The 18,348-nt window shown below is 45.7% G+C and overlaps 1 protein-coding gene across 1 annotated transcript in view; it reads left to right on the top strand.

The window, feature by feature from the left end:
- The window catches only part of DNAH3 (dynein axonemal heavy chain 3), a 195,936-nt gene that overhangs the window by 15,230 nt on the left and 162,358 nt on the right, over positions 1 to 18,348 (top strand). The window contains exons 8-11 of the mRNA XM_070413711.1: positions 10,340 to 10,465; positions 11,279 to 11,474; positions 13,483 to 13,662; positions 16,916 to 17,052. Of these exons, the coding sequence (XP_070269812.1) occupies positions 10,340 to 10,465; positions 11,279 to 11,474; positions 13,483 to 13,662; positions 16,916 to 17,052 (639 nt within the window). The remainder of the gene's footprint in view (positions 1 to 10,339; positions 10,466 to 11,278; positions 11,475 to 13,482; positions 13,663 to 16,915; positions 17,053 to 18,348) is intronic.

Consider the following 18,348-nt stretch of genomic DNA (forward strand, 5'->3'; position numbering starts at 1 on the left):
ACACATAGGAGAACATGTTACACTGGGCACTATGAGGTAGCCCTGTCCTGGGCATGAAATGACAACATCAGACCAACAGTCATAGGAACTGGCCCACAGCCCCCGGGTCTCTCAGCACTGGAGCATCCTGGGTAAGAGCACAGGCATGGAGCCAGGCTGCAGGGCCAGGCCTGGACTCCGGGGCTTCATAGGTGATAGGTATTGGTGTGTTACCACTTCTCTGTGCCTCATCCCTGAATTTGGGATAATGAGAGCTCATAGGGTTGTAGGAGGAATAACTAAGTTAATGCTGTAAGGTACTCAGAACAGTGCCTGAAGTACCTGCATTACCACCCGTGTCTCGCTGAATTGTAATTGTATGTTTACTTGCTCGGCCTCCAGCCCACGAGAGGGTGGGTTGTGTAATGTTTATTCGGGCACCAGATGTGTAATGTGTGTTTTCCCCACGTCCCGTGTGGTTTAGGGTTCGGGCTCTGGAAGAGGGGCTGCACACAAATGAAAGAGACGACACAAGAGATAATAATTTGGAAATTGGGGGGCCAGGGGAGAGCCCATCCCAAGAGGATGGACTCCGCTTGTGCTCAGGCCTTGGCATCCTTTTATTCAGTTTGGGATGCACCTATAGCCCTTAGGCAGGCAAGTTCCAGTCACAGGCAGACTATCTTATCAGCAAGGATTTACATGATAATAGGTGGGGACGTTGCTTCTGCTACCATTATCTCCACTAAACAGTAGGTGCATAGCCCTGACCTTTGCCGAGGCTTCAAGGGTCACCAGCCTTCCGGTTCCTTGTCCACATCTCTCTGCTAGTGAAGACAATGGGCGGCTTCCCACATTGGGTGCTTGGGTCTTACTCACTGAGGTAACTCAGTTCCCCACAGGATGGCTGGCGGTCGCCTCGGTGAAAGTCATCAGTGACTAATTGGCCACAGGAATTGTAAAAGTCCAGCGCAGGCAGCAGTCTCTTTTTTTTCCTCTTAAGTTTTTCTAAATTGAAATACAATTCACACACCATAAAACTCACCCCCTTTGAAGTGTACAATGCAGTCGTTGTGAGTATATTTGCAAATTTTTACAAATATTTAACTCAAGAATATTTTTATCCTCCCCCAAATAAACATGTACCTGTCAGCAGCCTTTCCACCCTCTCCCTCCTCTCAGCCCTGGCGACACTGATCTGCTCTCCATCTCTGGGGCTTGGCCTCGTCTGGACATTTCCTGTAATCGGAACCAGGTGGTCCTTTGTGTCTGGCTACTTCCACCAGCAGGATGTTTCCAAGGTTCATTCAGAGAAGCATGTATTAGGACTTAATTCTTTCTTCTGGCTGAACAATATCTCACTGTGTGGTTATCCCGCATTCTTCCATTGCACTGGGAAGAAAGACTCATATTCTATGGGTCCCTCAAGAGGGAGTGCAACCCCTGTGGGAGAATAAGGCCACCAGAGTTCACTAAAAGTCAGGCTGCCACCATCTGGGCTCTTTTTAGAAAAGTTAGAGGCAAATATGTGTATTTAGTTTTGATTGGCTGAACTTAGCAGCTCAAATATTTTGTCTTGGGAAGATCTCTAGCTTAGAATGTGTTTTATCTTGGAGAGCTTAGTTGTTTTCACATTCTTAGCTTTACCTATTTTTTTTTTTTTTTTTTATGGAGTTTTATTTTTATTTATTTATTTATTATTTTTTTTTCGCTAAAAGTATTACAAAGTGTATTACATAAGTGTCCTTTTTTCCCCCCCGCCCTTGACAGACCCCTGCCCTCCCTTACCCCCCAGTGTCTTATGTCCATTAGTTATGGTTATATGGATGCATACCAGTCCTTCGGTTGATCTCTTAATCCCCTCTCTCCTCCCCCCCAACCCTCCCTGGCCTTCCCACTGCAGTTTGACAATCAGTTTGAGGCAGCTCTGCCTCTGTATCTATTATTGTTCAAAAGTTTGTAATGGTCTTTATTATCCATGAATGAGTGAGATCATGTGGTATTTTTCCTTCATTGACTGGCTTATTTCACTTAGCATAATGCTCTCCAGTTCCATCCATGCTGTTGCAAATGGTAAGAATTCCTTCTTTTTTACAGCAGCATAGTATTCCATCGTGTAGATGTACCACTGTTTTCTAAGCCATTCATCTACTGATGGGCACTTAGGCTGTTTCCAGATCTTAGCTATGGTGAATTGTGCTGCTATGAACATCGGGGTGCATATATCCTTTCTGATTGGTGTTTCTGGTTTCTTGGGATATATTCCTAGAAGTGGGATCACAGGGTCAAATGGGAGTTCCATTTCCAATTTTTTGAGGAACCTCCATACTGCCTTCCATAGTGGCTGCACCAGTCTGCATTCCCACCAGCAGTGCACAAGTGTTCCTTTTTCTCCACATCCTCTCCAGCACTTGTCGTTTGTTGATTTGTTGATGATGGCCATTCTGACAGGTGTGAGATGGTACCTCATTGTTGTTTTGATTTGCATCTCTCGGATGATTAGTGACTTTGAGCATGTTTTCATATGTCTCTTGGCTTTCTGAATGTCCTCTTTTGAAAGGTGTCTATTTAGATCCTTGGCCCATTTTTTGATTGGATTGTTTATCTTCTTTTTGTTAAGTTGTATGAGTTCCCTATAAATTTTGGAGATTAAGCCCTTATCAGATATGACGTTGGCAAATACGTTTTCCCACGAGGTGGGTTTTCTTGTTGTTTTGTTGATGGTTTCTTTTGCTGTGCAGAAGCTTTTTATTTTGATGTAGTCCCATTTGTTCAGTTTCTCTTTAGTTTCAACTGCCCTAGGAGCTGTATCAGTGAAGAAATTGTTTTGGCATATGTCTGAGATTTTGCTGCCTTTGTATTCTTCTAGAATTTTTATGGTTTCCTGTCGTACATTTAAGTCCTTTATCCATTTTGAGTTTATTCTTGTGTATGGTGTAAGTTGGTGGTCTAGTTTCATTTTCTTGCATATATCTGTCCAATTTTCCCAACACCATTTATTGAAGAGACTATCTTGGCTCCATTGTATGTTCATGCCTCCTTTGTCAAAAATTAATTGAGCATATTGGTTCGGGCTAATTTCTGGACTCTCTATTCTATTCCACTGATCTATATGTCTGTTCTTGTGCCAGTACCAGGCAGTTTTGAGAACAGTGGCTTTGTAATACAGCTTGATATCTGGCATTGAGATCCCACCTACTTTGTTTTTTCTCAGGATCGCTGGAGCTATTCGGGGTCTTTTTTTATTCCAGATGAATTTTTGGAGAGTTCGTTCTAGATCCTTGAAGAAGGCCATTGGTATTTTAATGGAAGTGCGTTGAATGTATAGATTGCTTTGGGTAATATGGACATTTTAATGATGTTGATTCTACCAATCCAAGAACATGGTATGTTCTTCCATCTGTTTATGTCTTCCTCTATCTCTTTTTTCAACGTCCTATAGTTTTCTGAGTAGAGGTCTTTTACCTCTTTAGTTAAGTTTATTCCTAGGTATCTTAATTTTTGGGGTGCGATGGTAAATGGGATTGTTTTTATAATCTCTCTTTCTGAAAGTTCACTATTGGTATATAGAAATGCCTCGGATTTCTTGGGGTTAATTTTGTATCCTGCTACATTGCCAAATTCATGTATTAAGTCTAGTAGTTTTTTGATGGAGTCTCTAGGGTTCTGTATGTATAATATCATGTCATCTGCAAATAAGGACAGTTTTACTTCCTCTTTTCCAATTTGGATGCCTTTTATTTCTTCTTCTTGTCTAATTGCAATGGCTAATACTTCCAGGACTATGTTGAACAGGAGTGGAGAGAGTGGACATCCCTGTCTTGTTCCTGTTCTTAGGGGAAATGGTGTTAGTTTTTGTCCATTGAGTATGATGTTGGCTGTGGGCCTGTCATATATGGCTTTTATTATGTTGAGGTATGATCCTTCTATTCCCACCTTGCTGAGAGTTTTTATCAAAAATGGGTGTTGGATTTTGTCAAATGCTTTTTCTGCATCAATTGATATGACCATGTGGTTTTTTTCTTTCAATTTGTTTATGTGATGTATCACGTTTATTGATTTACGGATGTTGTACCATCCTTGCATCCCTGGGATAAATCCTACTTGGTCATGGTGTATGATCCTTCTGATGTACTGCTGGATCCGATTTGCTAAGATTTTGTTGAGGATTTTGGCATCTATGTTCATGAGGGATATTGGCCTGTAATTCTCTTTCATTGTGTTGTCTTTACCTGGTTTTGGTATTAGGGTGATGCTAGCTTCATAAAATGTGTTTGGAAGTGTTCCATCCTCTTGGACTTTTTGTAGTAATCTGAGGAGGATAGGTTTCAGTTCTTCCTTAAAAGTTTGGTAAAACTCCCCTGAGAACCCGTCTGGTCCTGGGCTTTTGTTTGCTGGAAGCTTTTTGATGACTGCTTCAATTTCTTCCATCGTTATTGGCCTATTGAGATTTTTAGATTCTTCCTGATTGAGTTTTGGAATGTTGTATTTTTCTAGGAATTTGTCCATTTCCTCCAGGTTGTCTAGTTTGTTGGAGTAGAGTTGCCCGTAGTATTGTTTAACAATCATTTGTATTTCTTTGGGGTCTGTTGTTATTTCGCCTCTATCATTTCTGATTTGGTTTATTTGGGACCTCTCTCTTTGCTTCTTGGTGAGCCTGGCTAGGGGTTTGTCAATCTTGTTTATCCTTTCAAAGAACCAGCTCTTGGTTTCATTGATTTTCTGTATTGTTTTTTTGGTCTCTATTTCATTGATTTCTGCTCTAATCTTTATTATCTCCTTCCTTCTGCTCACTCTGGGCTTTTCTTGTTGCTCTCTTTCTAATTCTTTGAGTTGTAGAGTTAGATGATTAACTACCATTTTTTCTTGTTTTTTGAGGTAGGCCTGTAGAGCTATAAACTTCCCTCTCAGGACTGCTTTCATTGTGTCCCAGAGGTTTTGGATTGTTGTGTTTTCATTGTCATTAGTGTCCAGGATGTTTTTAATTTCTTCTTTGATGTCATCGGTAACCCAATCAATATTTAATAACATGCTATTCAGCTTCCAAGTGTTTGAGTATTTTGGGTTGTTTTTATTGTGGTTTATTTCTAACATTATGCCATCGTGGTCTGAGAAGATGCTTTTTATGATTTCAATCTTCTTGAATTTGTGGAGACTTTGCTTGTGACCCAATATGTGGTCTATTTTTGAATATGTCCCATGAGCACCTGAGAGGAATGTATATTCCGCAGCTGTGGGGTGAAGTGTTCTGAAGATGTCAATTAAGTCCATCTGATCTAGTGAGTCATTTAGGATTGCTGTTTCTTTGCTGAGTTTTTGTCTAGCGGATTTATCCAGTGATGTTAGTGGTGTATTAAAGTCCCCTACTATGATTGTATTGTTGTCGATCTCTCCCCTGATACCTTCCAGGAGTTTTCTTATGTATGTGGGTGCTCCTGCATTGGGTGCATATATGTTTATCAGGGTTATATCCTCTTGTTGTATTGATCCCTTTAGTATTATGAAGTGGCCTTCCTTATCTCTGGTTATGGCCTTCACTTTGAGGTCTATTTTGTCGGATATAAGTATTGCTACCCCAGCTTTCTTTTCCTTTCCATTTGCCTGAAAGATATTTTTCCATCCCTTCACTTTCAGTCTGTGTGAGTCCCTTCTAATGAGGTGGGTCTCTTGTAGACAGCAAATGTATGGGTCATGTTTTTTTATCCATTCAGCCACTCGATATCTTTTGATTGGACCATTTAGTCCATTTACATTTAAAGTTATTATTGAAAGGTACTTGTTTGTAGCCATTTCTATTTTTTTGTGGCTGCTTTCTTTCTGGGCTTTTTATTTCTTCTTTTTACACCAGTCCCTTTAGCATTTCTTGCATTGCTGGCTTGGTGGTGATGAACTCCCTTAGCCTTTTTTTGTCTGTGAAGCTTCTTATTTCCCCTTCAATTTTGAATGATAGCCTTGCTGGATAGAGTATTCTTGGATTCAGTCCTTTGCTTTGCATCACTTTGTAGATTTCCGTCCATTCTTTTCTGGCCTGATGTGTTTCTGTTGAGAAATCGTTTGATAATCTGATGGGGGACCCTTTGTAGGTAACTCTCTGTTTCTCTCTTGCAGCCTTTAAGATTCTCTCTTTGTCTTGTACATTTGCCATCGTTATTATGACGTGTCTTGGTGTCGGTCTTTTGGGGTTCATCTTGCCTGGGACTCTCTGTATTTGTGTAACTTTTTTCTTCCCCATATCTGGGAAGTTTTCTGTCATTATTTCTTCAAATAGATTTTCTAATCCTTGCTGCTCTTCTTGTCCTTCTTGCAGCCCTATTATGCGTATGTTACTTCGTTTCATGTTGTCCTGAAGCTCCCTTAGGCTCTCCTCCTGTTTTTTAATTCTTTTCTCCAGTTGCTGTTCAGATTGAGCTTGTTTCTCTGCCTTATCTTCTAACTCACTAATTCGGTCTTCTGCTTCTTCTAGTCTGCTGTTGAAACTTTCCATGGTGTTTTTGATTGTAGCTATATCACTTTTCATTTCTTCCTGATTCTTGCATAGGTTGTTGATTTTCTCATCCATCCGGTGAATGAATTGTACAACCATCATTCTGAATTCTTTTTCTGTCATGTTGCACGCTTCAGCTTCATTAATTTCCTTTCTTGGTGATTCTTCATTGTCTTTCCTCTGGGTATTGTGTCGTCTCTTCATTCTGATTATCTCCTGATGGTTCAAAGGTTGAGTTGCGTGGGCCTGGGCCGTGCGCAGTGGGAGGCTCCCACCACCCTAGTGTCACTGAAGAGCTCTGACACTAAGATGTGTGGTTGTTGTTGGTTGGTGGGAACCAGGCTCGCTCTGTGTCAGTGTTGCCAACACTCAATGTGGCCTCGCGCGTGCCCTTAGAATTAGGGACCCTGCCTGCACTGTGCTGAAATAGAGGCCCCCCTGACGCGTGTTTAGCACCAGAGCAGAGCCCCCTAGCTTGCGCCAGGAGTCAGAGTTCCCCAAGAGTTCAGTATCAGAGTCTCTGTTGCTTCGCGCAACCTCACCTTGAGAATCAGGGTCCCTGTGTGCCCTTGCACCAGGAATTGGATTCACTGGCTCTTAGTATGAATGCACAGGAAATCAGGATCTCAGGCGCAGGTGATAAGAAACACAGTCAAGTCACTGGTGCTTGGTGCTGCCTCCTGCCCTGAGAAACGGGGTTTCTGGGCCTGTGCTAGGCGGACAAACTCCCGTTCGCGCGATTGCTCCCAGCCCAGGGCTCTGATGCCAGCAGTGCACACAGGATTAGTTCCTGGTGCTGTGCGCGTTTTTGCTCCCAGCCCAGGGCTCTGATGCCAGCAGTGCGCACAGGATTAGTTCCTGGTGCTGTGCGCGTTTTTGCTCCCAGCCCAGGGCTCTGATGCCAGCAGTGCGCACAGGATTAGTTCCTGGTGCTGTGCGCGTTTTTGCTCCCAGCCCAGGGCTCTGATGCCAGCAGTGCGCACAGGATTAGTTCCTGGTGCTGTGCGCGTTTTTGCTCCCAGCCCAGGGCTCTGAAGCCCGAAGTGCGCATAGGATCAGTTCTAAGGTGCTCGCGCACTTTCAGGCCAAAGTTTCTGCAGCGCTGAGGCCCCGGCAAGGGGTAGGTCTATCAGTTAGTTACTCTGGCACTGCCCGCGATCCTGGGGGAAGGGGGGATGGGCTCTGCTACTCACGGATCTGCAGCAGGGATCTCCGAACTTTCCGTGTCTGCAGGTCTGTAGCTGTGGTCACAGGTCTCTGTCCCCAGTGGCTGCAGGGTCCTGGTATGCGTCTGAGATCAGACTGGGTGGTGCTGAGGCCAGGATCCTAGTCTCAAGCAGCTCTGTTTCCCAAGATGGCGTGGTCGCTGTGCCTCTGCTGGCTGCCCAGGAGTGTCCGCCCCTCCGTGGAGGGGCGCAGGCCTCCTCTGGGCTCCCGCAGTCGCGCCGCCCGCAAGTCGCCGCCTCCGGGTTAGTAGCCGCTGGGTTAGTAGCCGATCTCTGGATGCCGGTAGGTAACCGCTTCCCAAGATGGCGTGGTCTCGCCGCTGCGCTGGCGCCCAGGGGGAAGTTTCAGCCTCAATCTCTAACCATCCGCATTTTTCAGGAGTTCTCTGTCTTTCCTGGCTGCAGACTGTCTCTCAGCTGAACCTCCCCAGCTTGATCGGGCTGGTTGTTACCCGTTTCAGCTGCTCGCCCCTATCTGCTCCGGGACGAAGGACCAACACGTCCGTCTAAGCCTCCGCCATTTTTTTCGCTTTACCTATATTTTTAAAAGGAATTGTTGGGGAAGTCAACCTAGGATGGAGCCCACCAATGATAAGAAATAAGCACATTCTTTCTTTGAACTAAATTCCGTTTTCTAAGGCTTTGCAGGTGTCCATCAAGACAATGGAAAAAAAGAAGTAAGTTTCTAACTGGGTAGAAGTATGTTGAGTAATAATGTTCTTGTTCTGTCACTACAGAACTTTCGATTTGGGGTAAGTTCATCTTTCTGGGCCTGTTTCCTTATATGCAAAGTGGGAATAATAGCAAAGCTCCTCTCATGTGGCTGTTGGGGGAGGTGCTTGGAACAGTGCTGGGCACACAGTGGTTGTGCCCACGCACCGGGGTCTCCAAACCCTGGAGCATGCTGGGTACGAGCACAGTGGGGAGCAAGGTGCGTGGCCTGCTTTAGCTACAAGCGTGTTTATAGCCTCAAAACATAAATCATCCTGGAAATTAACGAGGAACTCACTCTGGGGCCTGGTAACGTGGCCAGAGGCTCAGTGCCACGGGAATGTGCGCGTGATCTGCTCTCCATCTCTGGGGCTTGGCCTCGTCTAATTTAACTGTGTAATGAAGATGACAAACTATTGAACAGATAGCCCGTACTGAGAAGAAAGGATGCGTACCATGTGCTTTTCATGGCTCTATAAGAAGATTCTGTAGGCAACAGAGGTACAAAAATGACCCAGAAGCATTCAGAAGGCTTTTGTTGGCTGAATCAAAAAATTCACAGTGAGAAAGATTTGTTAAGGAAATGATACAGAGTACTTTTCTTACATGGTCTGCACTATTTAACTTCAAAAATCCTGAGAGGTCACCTCGTTATCTGTGAAGGGTGAGATGTTTGGGGACAGGATGAAGGTTGTAGTCTCAGAAAGAATAGATTTTCTGACCATTGGGAAATTTGCTGGGATTCAGTTAAAGATGTGCAACATCCTTATCAGGTGGTGACAAGGGCCACCTGTGGCTGGGTGGCAGTGTGCATGGCGCTGAGTCCTCAGGTTCTGTCCTCCCCTGGCAGTACCCTGGCCTGGCCAGGCAAGCTGAAAGCTAGGCTCACCACCTCCACCAAGAAGGAATAGGGCTGCCGGGTTTCAGGAGGAAGGGCCGCCTAAAGGTCATTACAGTGAGTGAGGAAAAGGAGGCGCAAGAACGAGACAAGCTAAGAGGCAGAGCAGAGATCTCCTTGGGGAAGTGACAGGCGCTGGTGATGTCAGAGTGATTTATAACCCACTGGAGGGATTCCATCTGATATGAGCCAGAAAGAGGACTGGTGCCCTCAGAGCCAAGGAAGGCCTGAGGAGTGTGGTGAAGAGCAACTTAGCCATTGATCTGAAAGAAACAGGAAAAGAGAAGAGCATCTCAGAGGGGGGCATTCATTCACCAAACATACTTTGAGTGCCTGCATCGTGTAAGGCCGGTGCTGAGGGAGGCTGCATGTCTTGGTGAACTGTCAGGGGTGGGACAGTGTGTTTTGTTTTTGTTTTTTTAAACTATATTTTTCTTGATTTCAGAGAGGAAGGGAGAGGGAGAGAGAGATAGAAACATCAATGATGAGAGAGAATCATTGATTGACTGCCTCCTGCACATCCCTCACGGAGGATCGAGCCCACAGCCCAGGCATGTGCCCTGACCAGGAATTAAACCGTGAGCTCCTGGTTCATGGGTCGACACTCCACCTCTGAGCCATGCTGGCTGGGCTGCACAGTGTTTTCTTGAGTAGCTCAGTAACCCACCTGATCGCGAAGATGCTCTGTGTGCCCTGTCCTCTTTGTCTTCACTGTTTGTAAAGAACTTTGTTTCGTCCATTTGACATCCCAGTTCTCAGTCACCAAATACGAAGTTGGTGCCCAAACCCCGTCCCCAGTTGGGACACCCAGCACGACACACAAGAAGACTCAGTAACCTCCTGCTGAGTGGCTCATGTATCTGCTCTCTGCGAGAGTTTTTGTGGGTGTCCACTTCCTCCTCAGACTCCCCAGTTTTTCAGATATACTTAGTTTTGATCTGTTTAGCTCTCCTCCTATTGAAGAAAGAGCATATATGCTTCTTGAGCTCGTCCTACACCATTTGTCACAAAGCTGAGCTGCTTTCCCCCTTCTGTTGGCAGGTTCAGAGACCTCAGGTTTGTTCGAACAGCAGAATTACTGGCAGGGAAACTGCCTCTGCAGCCCCAGGAATATCAGGATGTGATCTGGAAGCACTGCATGGAAGCACGCCAGGTCCTGCTCAGCAAGTCAGTACCTGGCCTGAGTGGGGCTCCTCACAGGATCCCAAAGACAGGAACTCTCTGCAGGAAAACTCAGTCCCAGCCCGGGGGCTGCACAGTTGCTGACGTCCCACTGGCGTCCTTCTCTGTCCTCTTCCTTCCAGTGCCCCAGCCTTCGTGTCTCCTCACACCCACTGTGCATCAGCCCCACCCCAATCTCCCTTCACTTTCAAACTCTCTCATTACCGTTGGTGTGAGGGTGCCCCTTCCGTCCCCTCCTCTGAAACCCTCAGGCCTCGCTGGTCACAGGACAGTGCACTTGAATGACATGCATGCAGGTGGCCCAGATAAACAGCCCCCAGGTGCCCAGGTTAGAGGGTTTTCAGTCACTCAGACAACTCCTTTTGCTTTGCAAATACATGCAGGACTATGTCCAGAGAAATTAATTCCCTTATGTGAAATGATGATGATAATACCATTGGGTTTTTACATATTAGAGAATATGTAAGTATATGCAGTAGCTGGCACTCAGCAGCTGCTTGGTAAATATGGTAATTATTACCTCTGACCATGACTAGTACTAGTACTTCTAGATGCTAGAACAGTAGTTTTCTGGCAAGCAGAAAAGAGACATAATGGATGGTAAGATCAGTGATTCCCACTGGGAACTGGGAATTAGAATTTGTGGAAGGAAGGAAGGACCAATGAGGAAGAATAGTCTCTCGATTCAAACCTTACTACTTTCTTCTCAGGAGAGGGGTGCTGGCAGGAGAGGCAGCCAGATGTGTGAAAATACCAATTCGAGGAGGTTCTTACTTGGCTATCCTCCTGTCTTTGCAGGTGGATCCCCAGCTGTGCTCAGCTTTTTGTCTCCCAGAAGGAGCAGTGGATCCATTTTGCTCCCAGGAGTGACTACGACTCCTCCAGGAACATCGAGGAATTTTTTGCTTCTATTGCATCATTCATGTCACTCCAGCTCAGAGAGTTGGTCATTAAGTCTCTTGAGGATCTCGTCTCCTTTTTCATGATACACAAGGTGTGTAGGGGGTCATAAACAAGCCCTTTTGAGGGTAAATGATTAAGATAGAATCAGGATTCCATCAGCTATGAGCCAGGACCAAAAATAAAAATCCTGATTCGCACACACTTCCGGTCCTTATCCTATATAATAAAGGGCTAATATGCAAATTGACCAAATGGCAGAATGACCAGTCACCAAGACATGCACTGACCACCAGGGGGCAGACGCTCAATGCAGGAGCTGCCCCCTGGAGATCAGTGCACTCCCACAGGGGGAGCACCACTCAGCCAGAAGCCGGGCTCACGGCTAATGAGTGCAGCAGCAGTGGCGGGAGCCTCTCCCACCTCTGCAGCAGTGCTAAGGATGTCTAACTGACGGCTTAGGCCCACTCCCCTGAATGCTCCTGGACTGCGAGAGGGTGCAGGCCTGCTGAGGGACACCCCCCACCCCCGGGTGCACAAATTTCGTGCACCTAGCCTCTAGTTAGTTTATAAACTAATGTGAATATACAGTAAGCTTTCATGAGATAATTAACTACTACTAAATTGATAAAAATCTTCAGAAATATAGAAGTTGTTAAGAAAAATTAAAGAAAGATTTAATAAAATGGAATACATACACTTTATAGTAAAGGGTATGGCCACTTTTTCATCCTATCAAAGGACAGGGTTGAAAAAGATTGTTATCGACCTTTAGCTTGATGTTTCAGGAGTGTTGTACGTATCATTGCACATACTGACTTTTGGTCTTTGGTCTTTGAAAGGGGCATCCCTAAAACCAAATGGCTTTGTTGACCTAATTAATAATTTCCTTCATGAAATAGCTTCAGTGAAGTCGAAATAAAAACCAAAAACACTAAGTTCTTGTTTTCGGAGCATCACAGTATCCCCTAAACTTTGGGAGCCTAGGGCTCAAGGATGATTCTTTTGGATTATATATCATGTGGGCATCGTACCTTAAAAAGAATGATATAAAGTTAAATTGCCTGGTTATAAAAGGTTAACTTCTAAGCATTTTTCTAATTAAATAAAGATGAACAATTGCCTTTTTCTCAAACAGTATAGACACAAGTGCTGTTGAATTTAGACTGCAGTGTTAGCACTCTAACGAGACCAATTTATAGGTATCATTGTAAGTTTCTACTCTACTAAGCAGAAGAGACTCAGCTGTGTAAATAGATCTCGCCCTAAAATTGCACACAGGGGAAAATAAAATCTTCATAGGTCTGAAGAAAGAGGAAAATTTATGGGTATTTGATACAGAGTAGGTGTCAACAAATATTTATCAATCATCCTTAAACTGATCTAAAAATGTCTAAAAGCAATTAGTCAGACAAGTACTTCCTAGCTGCCCTATGGCAGTTTCATTAGGCCCTGTCTTTTATGAAAGGCATCTTGTATTACAAGCCTGTGTAGAGAATTATGAGTATCTCCACACCAATATTTTTGTTGTAGGGAAGCTTGACATTTTGAGTGTCTAAAATAGACTATAGGCTTATTAGCAACTCCATTTATTTGAAGTATGCAGATAATAATTATATGTTTGGATTCAGTCAGCAAATTATTGAGCACCTACTATGTGCTAAACACAGTCTTGGATATTTTGGAAGAGGTAGGTGGTTCAGAGGGCAGGTCCTGCCCTCAGGTTAGAGTAGAATAGAAAAGATAAGATGTACTTATAAATCTCTACAAGAAAGAAAGATGAAATACCCTGAGGAAGTGGAAATATGGAAGTTCAGAAGTGGAGGAGATTTTGAGATGAATTTTGAAGGATGAGGAGGATTTGGAAATACTGATGCAGGAATTTTCAAGCAAAGTAAACATACTGAGTGAAAGCTATGGGGAAGGTAAGAGGATGAGCTCGGGGTGGACTAAGCCACCCTTGCCCTCATTTTAAGCATGTGGTGCATGATGCCCTTCATGCCCTTGTCTGATGCTTGTGGTACCAGGAGTGGTGTAGTCTGCTCCCTTAATTCTAGAAGGCCCCATTTTGTGACAGTTGCCATGTCTTATGTCTCCTGAAGGATGGGAATGACTTTGAAGAGCCCTACCAAGAGATGGAGTTCTTTGTTCCTCAGCTAATCATGATCAAACTTGAAGTCAGTGAGCCCATTATTATCTTCAATCCATCTTTTGATGATTGCTGGGAGTTAATACACAACTCTTTCTTGGAAATTATTGAAAACTCTAAGAGGATCCCCAAGGTAGAGTATTCACTTAATCATACGCTTGTACTTTTTTTTCTTTTTTTCTTATTGCATATATTTAAAATGGCTATTTATATAAGATATTCAGTCAGCAGAGTTTCAGTTTGGGAGTTCTATCCTGAGTATACCCTCTTGATCCCAGGAAGAGGATTTGAACCATAAAGACCTGCACATGCATCCCAGAACTGTGCTTCTAACAAGGGCACTAAGAGTCACTTTGTGGGAGAATAGAGTCCCCCAGGATGCCCACCTCCAAAGGGCAAATGTGTCCCAAGCTGTATCCAACTTGAGTTGGTAATTCACGATGGAGCAGTTGCCATGAACTTGCCAAGAATCTATACCAAACTATATCTGATTTAGCTCTTGAGATTCCATGTTTGTTTTGTTTGTTCACCCATTGTTGGTGGCTAGGGGAGGGAGTGAAACCTCCCTTCCTGGCCTGAGCCCTTTCCAGTTTCCTTCCTGGGGTGGCCTCACTAATCAGACCCCAGACAGCGGTTAACAGAGTCTTAGGGCTGGGCCAAGTCATCCGCCTGAGTGGGACTCCTTGTGTGCCATCTTCTGTTTCCTTCTGGTTGGTTAGTGTGGCAAGGGGGCCAGTGTCAGGTCCTCATAGGGAAGGGACCTGTGGCATGCTCCTCTTCCTCCTCTCCCGACCATGTATGTATATGATACTTGGATGCTCGTAAGCACTCCTCTCTCTGTAGCTCCTTACTGAGAGGGCTGGTTCTACAAGCTCAAGATTCAAGTTGGGTTTGTAGGGAAGCATGTGAAACCAATGCTCCAGTTGGTTTTGATCTAAATTTGGAGTTTTAAACCCAACCAAGCCTGGTTAACAAGAAGACTGTGTGTGTGCAGGGGGAAGAAAAATGCATGGTGCTTCTACAATCAATATCCTGAGGAAGGAAATGAGAGAGCAGACCTGTAATTGGAAGGATGAGTGTGGGGCTTGGGGACAGATAAAATGCACACGGCCTGCGTGCTCCCTCACTGCTGGTGAGCAGCTGTGTTTGCAAGCATCTGGGCTGGGAGCACCCAGGGCTCATGTGGCTGTTACCGCAGACAGCCCAGCGGGAGCCAGTAGCTGATTCAGTGGATTGTAATGCCAAGAAGACCCAGTCACAGGTCACAGTTTGTAGCAGGTTTGAAAGCTAGGCCCAAGTGAATGCCAATGACTTTATCCATCTGTGAGAGAAGGCAGCACAGGCCCAGAGTTCTCCATCTGGCTCCTGCCAGCACACTCAGACTCAGACCATCCTGTCTCTGAACTGGGTAGTGAAAATGTAAAAGAATAGTTCTTCATGTTGAATATGTAAAAAAAATATCCAAGAGCAGCAATAGGTAGACAGTACACCCAGTCCCTACCAGTCATATAGTTTTACATGAATTTTAGAAGTTGGAAAAAGTCAGCATGAGATGTTTGATAATAGCTCTCAAGGTGCAGGAGGAAAGCATATTTGTGAGAAACTTAGTAAAGGACACAAAAGCATATTTTAGAAAATATTTATCTTCATAAAAAATAAAACTGATCAAGATGGTAGCGTAGGTAAATGAGGTACTTGAATCCTCCCACATCACATCAGTTACAACTAAGCTACAGAATAACCATCCTCAGAACTGCCTGAAATCTAGCTAAACAAAAGTCCTATAACTAAGGATATAAAGAGGAAGTCACATCAACACTGGTACGAAAGGCAAAGACTCAGAACGTGCTGTCCTCACACCCTGTAGGGCAGATAAAAGTCAGGGGGGATATCTTGGCTGCAGAGGGTCCCTTTGAAGAGCAAGGGATCCCAACCTCACACCAGGTCCTTTGGCCTAGGGCTCCAGTGCCAGGAAGAGAAGTCCCCATATCTTCTTGCTATAAAAACCAGTGGGGATTGAAGCTGAGGGAGACAGAGGGCTGCTAGAGTCTCAGGCAGTTCCTTTTAAAGGGCCCACCCACAGACTTATTCAGACTCACTCTCTCTGAACTCCAGTGCTGGGTCAGCAACTCAAATGCTCCAGGGACATAAGAAGAGGAACTGAATAGTATGGCATTGGGGTGAAAGCTGGAGGGGCAGCTTTCTCCCAGACAGAAGTGCTGACAGAGGCCATTGTTCGTTTTCTGAGATCCCACCCCACTCCACAGAGTGGGCAGTTGGGCACCATATCTGAGTCTTCATCAACCTGACCGATACTGTTAGCCCCGCCCTGGTGAGTCTCTGAGATCCCGCCCCACCCAACCTGTGGGGCCCATCCCAAGCCAATTCCAGTGGCTTTTCCACACAAATAGCCTGTCTTGACTCATTGTTTGGACTTTTCTAAAATCTTTAAAATAAGCAGCATCTGGCCTCAGAGAGACCTGTACCTCTACCTAAGTGATCCGAGGCCCAGCACTAACAGCAGCTGGCCTTAGGTCACAGCTTGGCCTCTCCTGGGACCCTACAAAACACCTACTACACAAGGCCACTCTACCAAGTCCAGGAGATATAGCAGCTCTACCTAATACACAGAAACAAACACAGGGAGGCAGCCAAAATGAGGAGACAGAGAAATGTGTCCCAAATGAAAGAACAGAACAAAACTCCAGAAAAAGAACTAAACAAAATCAAGACAAGCAATCTACTCAATGAAGAGTTCAAAACACTGGTTATAAAGATGCTCAATTAACTTAGGAGAAGAGTAGATGAACTTAGTAAGAACTTCAACAAAGGGATAGGAAACACAAAAAAAGACCAGTCAGAAATAAAAGAGCAATAAAACAATTTAAAAAAGCAAAAGATCTATGTGGTCTGAAGAGAAACCAGCACATCTAGGAGCTCTTCCTTAGAGAGACGTTGATGGGGTGGCGGGCACCCTATGACATCCCTTCACTCCCACGGTATTTATTGAGCACTTACTATGTGCCGAGCTCTTCACAGGAGCACAGAACTCAGATATGATCCAGGCTCTCATGGTATTTATATCCCCTGACAAACCTAGGCAGCTCATTACACACTCATTTAGTGACAGTTGTGATGAGAAAGTTCAGAGCCTGAACTTCCAGCAGGGACACCGAATCTCCACTGGGCCCCGGGACTCTCCAAGGACATGAGACTTGAGAGGAGCAAGGACTTGAGCGCTGAGTGACCCACAAGAAGTGAGCGAGCCAGCCTCGCTCAGGAGCAGCAGAAGCAGGACGGCAGCTGGTGTCCCAGGAATGAACCCACTGCACACCTTGCCCTGCGGTGCCGCCCCCTCCTCAAATCTCACGGCTTCTGTTCTTTAGGTGGAATCTTTCCTGTTCCCAGAGCTAAAAGGATATAACCTGGTTCTTGGAACCGTTAACCCTGAAGAAAAGCTGGTTTCTGACTACGTGGATCAGGCTTTCCAGGTCTATCAGAAAAACCAAGTCGGCCCCCACAAGTAAGTTGGTGTAGCTGTAACTTAGCCTTTGGGCATTGGCTTACCATTCTTAACTGCCTTCAAGGGAATGCTCTCTGCTCCCACACAGCTGAAACGGTGCATAATCATAGCCAATGGCTGCTTACCGGGGAATTACACGCATCCCCGTTTCACACATGAGGACGCGTGGCCCAGAAAGCAAACCGGAGAGCCAGAGTTCACACTCCGGTACAATCCACTTCCAGGACCTGAAACCGTGTGGCCAGACAGATTAGAAATGTCTGGGCTGTAGGAAGGTGACACGGCGCCAGCAGGCCTGGCAGCACCCCTTCGTCTGATTGACAGGCAGGTATTTCCGCAGTGAGAGTGAGGACATGCCCACCAGCAGCCCACATCCGCTCAGGCAGCTTTTGCTATTCAATGAATTTCAGAGCAGCTCTCTGCTTCCAGAGCTCGCTGGACTTCGGGGTGGGAGGACAGGGACTGAGGACAAGGGCTCTGCATGCCCTGAGTGGTGACGCTGGGAGCACGTGGCATTTGCTCGCGTGAGCAGGCATGCGTTTGGGGGATGGCGGATGCACTGCTAGCTTCTACACGGAGACCCTGCGAGTGGAGAGGATGTTATCCACAGTCACCACGGGACTGTCCCACACAAGCCAGGACACGTGCTCACCCTCACCTGGGCTCGTGGCGCAGCTCTGTTGATGTTAGAACAGGGCGCTGCACTGTGGGGCTCCCTGCGCATAGCAGGGTTTGTAGCACCGTCCCTGGCCTCTACCCTTTCATGACATGCCAGCGGGACTCTACAATGACGGCGACGATAAACGGCCCAACGCATAGCCAAGTGTCCCCTGGGAGCAAAACCCACCCCTGATGAGAACTGCTAACCTGGTCTGAAAACCACAGACTCGGATGGGCAGCCCCCGCCTGTGCATGTGGCTCGGAGCCTCAGTGGGAAGCCTGGCTGGCCCTGTTCGGGGGGGCCCTCCCGGTTTGCTCTCTGACTTGCAGCTCCGGGGTTCCCCTGCGTCTCGGTCTCTGAGTCCCTGAAGTCGGTCATCCTGTGGAAGAGTGCCACTGGCCCCCGTTAACTCTGCTCCTCGTAGCATCTGTATGTTCACGGGAACTCAGTGGGAGCACCCCAATACATCCTCCCACCCGAGAGAAACCGCCCAGCCCTCCCGCAAGATCTGCTAATGGACGGAGGGAAGCTTAATTTTATTCCATTGGTTTTAGTTCATTCGTTCCAAATTTTCATCTTAAAATTGAGACCCATAACTTTAGAGCTGGAAAGAGGGGTGGGGTCATGGCTATCAC

The sequence above is a fragment of the Myotis yumanensis genome, unplaced genomic scaffold (assembly GCF_028538775.1).
Source record: "Myotis yumanensis isolate MYYU_CA2020_CCGP unplaced genomic scaffold, mMyoYum1.0.hap1 SCAF_4, whole genome shotgun sequence".
In the NCBI taxonomy this organism is placed as follows: Eukaryota; Metazoa; Chordata; class Mammalia; order Chiroptera; family Vespertilionidae; genus Myotis; species Myotis yumanensis.